Genomic DNA, 6,651 nt, shown 5'->3' on the forward strand with positions numbered 1-6,651 from the left:
CTGCCCGGAGCTGAAACCTGTATTGGCCCCGCCTGGCTCCGGATCCTACTGTGGACACCACCCACACTGAGGCGTCGGACATTTGAGAATGATGCACCGCGCCCCGCCGGAAGTATTTCCCTGGGCGGAATCTTTTGAGCACGATATAGCGGAAGTGTTTTCTCTTCCGGCCTTTTTGGTCTCAGTGGCAGAAGCGCGATGGTGAGTTGTTTGCAATGGCTCTTCTAATCGGCTTCCATCCTCGTCTCCTGCGCTGCGCTGATTGCTATCCTTGGGGTTGCCGGCAAGATTCCTAACAAAGGGAGCGGGTGGGCAGGAAAGATGCATGCTGTGGTCCTCAAAAGCCAGAAGAATGGCCTCTAACTACCTGGGGTGCCGAGCCTGCAGTCGTGGAACTGGAGCCGCTCTAGGTCTCTTACTTCGGTCTGACTCTTGGGGAGCCCACACAGCGCTATTCTAGGATGAAAATTAAGGGAAGAAGCTTGATTTTGGAGCGTTTGGCTCTGTGTAAGCAAAGGCATTTGTTGGTGGTGGTGGTGCCTGGCAGGAGCCTTTAGGTTTTTGGATTAAGGATAAATAGGAAAACCAAATTATTTTCATATTTCCCCGTACGCCTCTTTTTTTTAAATGTAGATTTTTCAAAACAACGATTCTTGCGGAAAGCTTTAGATAAACATGAAATTCCTGTAGTAGTTTCTGATTAGCATTTAAGAAAAGTTAGAAACTTCTCACAGTTTCAGTTCTTATGACTGCCTTTAAATCTTATGTTTTTCTGTAATTTCTATACTTGAAATGTATATTAATTGCTGGATTTCAGGATTGTTTATCCCTTTAATTTACAGACGAAGGGCACGTCATCGTTCGGAAAGCGTCGCAATAAGACGCACACGTTATGCCGCCGCTGTGGCTCTAAGGCCTACCACCTTCAGAAGTCCACCTGTGGCAAGTGTGGCTACCCTGCCAAGCGGAAGAGAAAGTGTAAGTTGAATGTTTTCCAGGCCACTGTTAGGTGTTGGAATGGATTTTTAGGTTGAAGATCGTCTTTGGTTTGCATCGTGCCTACGTGGGGCATGGCTTTGGACATTATTTGGTGCCTAACTAAGTTGTGCATGTGTATGCTGAGGAAGCTGATTCAAAACCCAAGGCAAGCACTTACAGTGCTGACACGGTGTTTAGGAAAAATCATTTAGACCCTTACCTGAATTTTGTGTTCTAGACAACTGGAGTGCTAAGGCGAAAAGACGAAATACCACTGGGACTGGTCGAATGAGGCACCTAAAAATTGTATACCGCAGATTCAGGTACAGTTTTCATGTTTGGGTTATAATGCTTTTGTGAGCTTGATAAAAATCATCTCATTAACTAACTGGTGTAAATAAGAGTACTATCCTGATAAGTGGGGATGAGGTGTTGGCGGGTATTTTCTTTTGCCACCATAACCTTCAGATCCATTAATCTAGATTTTACTATTTCAGTAAACGATAGTATGAATTATAAATGTCTAGAGCATGGTTTGAGCTAGATTCCCTCACTGGGATGCTATTTACTAGTAATACAACTGTCTTTCATACCAAATTTGTCAAGACTGGGGACTGGAGTCAGGCCTTCAATTTTGTTGCTTTGTGTGCTATAGAAAACTTATGGTTGCTATTGTGTTTGTATAGAAAGAAAAATGGTAAGTTCTTGTTAGTGAGGCTTTAGAATTTGTTAGAAATGCAGAAATTTCAGCCCCAACCTGGACATATAAACTACATTTTAGTGGTAGCTTTTAAAGGGTTAAACAGCTAATTCTTTGTTGTGGGGGGCTTTCCTATGCAGTGTAGGATATTTAGCAGAGTCCCTGGCCTTTACACACTCAATTCCAGATTTTCTAATTTTAAAAGATGACAAGGCAGGAGCGTTGTAAACAACACCCTTACCTGTGTGTGTGTGCTCAGTGATCTTTCTGATTTGTACTTAAAGATATTGTTCAGTAGTACAGATTTAGTAGTGAGTGGTCTGCTACTCTAATGTGGGAGTAAAGAGCATAAACTGAAGCCAGACTTTAAACTTTCTGTGCCTCAATTCACAAGTCTTTCAAAGGGGGATAATAGTATATTTTCCTCGCAGGTGTGAATGTTAAATGAGTTAAAGTATAAAGCATAGTCAAGCAGTTTAGAAAATGCCTGCCATTAAACATGCTCCTTGTTTTCCCTTGGTTAAAGGAAAGTAAGGATTTCTGCCTCAGCATAGGGACCCGTTTTCACAAATACCTTGGATCTCTCAGGCAGTGGAGAAATACTAGCCAGATGAATTGAGTTGTTTTTTTTTTTCAATTTCAGTTAACTGTATCCCTAAAATGCATATCTTGAAACAAAAGGAAATAAAATGTTGCAGCTTATCGGTGATGTTGTAAAAATAAATGTCTGAACATATGAATTCAATACTGATTTCAGCATTTAACTGAGATAAGCTCATTAAAATCTGTTTCAGCAAAAATTAAAATGTATATATGTTGTTACTAAAGTAATGGTTGTTGTTTTTAACATGGTACAGGCATGGATTCCGTGAAGGAACAACACCTAAACCCAAGAGGGCAGCTGTTGCAGCATCCAGTTCCTCTTAAGGATTTCAACGATTAGTTGCACAATAAATGTTTTGATTTTAAAATATATCTGGTGTGCTAAGGTATTTTAATAGGCTTATAGTATCAATGAATTATTGTAGGTGTGGTAATGGGACAACTTAGTATCAGATTTACTTAAGTGATTGCTTTGGAGCACTAACATTTCAACTGGGTTGTGATACTTGAGAGGATGAGAACAAGCAGAATTCCAGGATTCCTTCAAGCAGATAACATTGAAAGATGGTGTAAAGAATATAGTAAGAGTTGAAGTCGCACAGGTCTCAACTTATATTCAATTATACATAAGCCCCTGCCGTCTAAATCTACATTGGGCTTCCTGCCAGTATATGAATATTTTGGCTTGAGAGAACTGAAATCTGACTTGCTCTTAACATCTTCCTGAAATCCGGTGTTACTAATGGTTGATTCCTAAGTGATGGAGGGGCCCATTAAGATAGATATACTCAGTGTGGAATAAATGTTGGGCTTTTAGGCAAGTGAGCACTGACCTGAAGACTTTTGTGATTGCTGAATCCTGGGTCAGCAAAAGCAGTTGGCACAAAGGGGTAAAGAGAGGTGGGCAGTGATGCATTAAGAAAGGCGTGTGTATTGAGAACAAGGTGAGCTTACCTCTTGCCAGTCTGTGGTCCTTAGTACCAAGTAGGTTTCAGTGGAAAATTACTCTGGTGCAATGTTAATTATCCCCATAAATCATAGATGGCTCTCAGGCCGAATTAAGCTTCACTGATTACAGTTTTAAGTTAATTTTAATACCTAGGGGGAAGCAATGGGAAAGAGATGGGGCTAGGTTAACATTCAGAATAAGGTGCCAACAGGTGGATTCAGTTGGTCTTTGAGTCTTAGTTTGCATGTCTTGTCTGACATCTGAGGATGTCCTGAGATCAGTTGAGGTTTGGGTAGTGGATCCCCATTTGACAGATGCCTGGAGCCAATGTCACTCTTGTTCCAGTGAGATTGACGGTCTACCTGGCCAAGACCTGCTGCGTGGTTACCTTATTGCACAACAAAGGAATTTTTTTGGGTAGAGGGCACTCAGGACCAGATGTGTGTCACCAGTGGGCATCTGAAATGAGACCCAGGAACACAGCCTTGTGTCTTGTTTAGTTGGCCTTTTAATCACATATTGTGGTTTGTCAGGTCATGAAAACTGGAAGGGGGTTGGCAGAAGAATCTAGCGGGGTAATAGTAGTCAGATCATGAAAGTCTTGAGTACCATAGTAAGGAGTTTGGACTTGAGCCTGAAGCAATAAGTCATTTATTTCCAGCACACCAGTGGCATTAGTTAGCAAGGTTGATGTCGAGGGTGATGAGGATGGGATACATTGAAGCTGGAAAACCAGGCAACAAGTTCTGAAAATAGTCCATGTGAAAATCCTGAGGATGTGGGCTAAGGTAGTGGCAGAAGGGCTGGCTCTAGCAGGGAGGTCTGTACTGAGAACATGTAAAGTTTGAATCAAAGGAAATAGCTTCCAAACCCCCTTTCTGTATGACAGGCTGTGTGACCGTTACGTGGGATCACAGAAAAATTCAGCATTGTGTCCAGTGCAGCAGTCCTCAAAAATACCCGGAAGACGGGAATCTTGGACAACAGGTTTCTGACTAGTGCAAGGAGGTAGTGCTTTCACTGAGGGAATACAGAATGGAGGCAATGGGGTGTGGGTAATAAAGTTGGGTTTTGTTGCGAGAGATGCCTGTGGGATACCGGAAGGATGTGTCTGAGTAAGCCTGGTGGCAGTTCAAATGGAAAGTCGGCTGGAAATCCACATTTGGAGGTAATGAACAGAGTTGTGAAAGGGAATTGACTTTAGGGTTAGGATGGTGAAGACAATTTAAACATCGATACTGGTATGAGGCGAAGGTGAGGCCTGGTAGAAATGGTGAGAAAAGGATTCCGTTTCTTCACTGGTGAACCTCAGTAACCATCCTTAATTCAGTAATGGTTGAAACCATTTGAAAATATACAGACCCCAAAGTTTAGACTCAAAGATTTGGAGAGGTGTTCATACCGTGTTTCCCAGAAAATAAGACCTCACTGGACAATCAGCTCTAATGCGTCTTTTGGAGCAAAAATTAATTTACTTATTTTACTATAACACCGGGCCTTACATTAATTTTGCTCCAAAAGATGCATTAGAGCTGATTGTCCAGCGAGGTCTTAGTTTTGGGGAAACAGTAGGAGACCAGAGAGTGGTTCATTCATTGTTCAGCATAATAACGTGATGCTGTAACTGCTATGTAGCAGGCCAATTTAGAGATACAGTGGGATCAAACACAGACGTGGTTGAAGTTGACAGTCGACTCCAGTGGTTGTAGAATTAGCCCAGGAGCTAGGACAGGGTTGAGTCATTGGATTATTTGAGGGGGCACTTGGTCATACGTAGCTGAGGCCAAAGAGAAGGGAGATCTAAAAAATAAAGTGACTTATGGATTTGGCAAAATTTAGGTTAATGTTTCCATAAACTTCATTTCAGTAGAGTATCAAGAATAAAGCCATCTTGGAAGTGGCTGGTTAGCTCAGTTGGTTAGAATGTGGTGCCCTTAAGAAGGGTGCCGTTTTGATCCCCACCCAACATGGGCCACTGTGAGCTGCGCCCTCCACAACTAGATTGAAACAATTACTTGACTTGGAGCTGATGGGTCCTGGAAAAACACACTTAAAAAAATGAAAGTTTAAAAAAAAAGCCGTCTTGCTAGCCACTCAAGGGAGATGGGGCAATGAGGAATGGAGAGTTTAGTTTCAAAAACAAAAGGTGCTTTGGGAAGGTTACCTACGTATTCTATGGTTCCCTTTCATTTCTGTTGCTGATAATAGTGCCTCTGTTCATGAACCAACTATCTGTTCAGTGAGCTCCGTGTGCCAGAAGCAGTTCTAGGTCCAGGAGACAAGTGGAAAACAAGATGGACAAGGACCCTGCTCTGACATTTCAACAGTGTGTGCATATGCTTGTGTGTATGTGTTGCGAATGGCGGGGGTGGGAGTGTGATAGTGGACAAGTAAGCAATTTCAGACAGTGATTAAGTGCTGAAAAGACAGATACAATGAGTGATGGGGGGAGTGGAGGAACTTTCTTCAGAAAGTTGGTTAAGAAAGGTAAATGATGAGCCATCCTTGCAAAAATAAGAACAGCCATTCAGGCAGAGATTGTATTCAGCCTTTTTTGAGTTCTGGGTTGACTGCAAAATTTAACCTTGACTGTAATTAGCTGAACTTTGTAGTATTGTATATTCGTGTAAGAAAAGTAACGTCAAAGTAATATACTACAAAATTATTTTACTTGTTTCAGGGAGTTTTCTCTTTCACATTAGTACATAGGGATTATATTGTTTTTTTGTTTCTTCTCAAAACTAAAGGTAGTTTGAATCATAATCTAAGAGAAGCACAGATCAGAGATTATCAATAACTTCAGGAACCAAGAATGGAATCTGTAGCAAAAGCTTTCTTATAAGGTAGACGGATGTTTTAAGGAAAATTCTAATGAAAAAAATGGTTCTAATGTATGGAAGTGGTTCATGGCATGGTACAAGAACAGGCATGGTATGTGGATTGAGATTAAAAAAAACAACAACAAAAAAACTTTGTGTCCTTTATACGGTGAGAATATACTCCAGTGCCCAGGATGAAGATTTGTTCTCACCCAAGTATTTTTAGATCACTTATAATAAAAAAAATGCCCTCCAGTCATCAGTTGTAAAAAGTTTTGTTTCAATAAATAAAATGTCTATTCCTATGTAACAGTCAAAACTCAAACTCGCATTTTCCAGCTTGAGGCTCCTCTGGGCTAGAAATCAGCAGTGGAGCAGGGGGTGTGACCCCTCTGACCTCAGCTTTCTCCCTGTGTATGTTCTCTGGGGCTTGTTACAGGCAGTTTCACTCCATAGTGGGGCTAAAGAGTAGATAGGAGGAGAAAGGAGGGGTGAGGGGATGGAAGGTTTTCCTTTGGCTGGATGGGTTCACAATCTCTGGACCCAGCAGATGATTATTGGTAGGATGTGCAATTAGCCCACGCTGTCTCTCATGAGTGGTC

The 6,651-nt window shown here is 41.6% G+C and overlaps 1 protein-coding gene and 1 non-coding gene across 2 annotated transcripts; both read left to right on the forward strand.

The window, feature by feature from the left end:
- Window positions 1-80: 80 nt before the first annotated feature.
- Window positions 81-2,651, forward strand: RPL37 (ribosomal protein L37). Its single transcript, XM_019737328.2, has 4 exons — window positions 81-201; window positions 843-978; window positions 1,217-1,301; window positions 2,536-2,651. Exons 1-4 carry the CDS (start codon window positions 199-201, stop codon window positions 2,603-2,605), a joined length of 294 nt encoding a protein of 97 aa, XP_019592887.1. The 5' UTR covers window positions 81-198; the 3' UTR covers window positions 2,606-2,651.
- On the forward strand, window positions 2,375-2,454 carry LOC141570926 (small nucleolar RNA SNORD72). Its single transcript, XR_012495368.1, has one exon. It is a non-coding gene; the product is annotated as a small nucleolar RNA SNORD72 (small nucleolar RNA).
- Window positions 2,652-6,651: the final 4,000 nt, after the last annotated feature.

Source organism: Rhinolophus sinicus, linkage group LG03 (assembly GCF_036562045.2).
Source record: "Rhinolophus sinicus isolate RSC01 linkage group LG03, ASM3656204v1, whole genome shotgun sequence".
Taxonomy (NCBI): domain Eukaryota; kingdom Metazoa; phylum Chordata; class Mammalia; order Chiroptera; family Rhinolophidae; genus Rhinolophus; species Rhinolophus sinicus.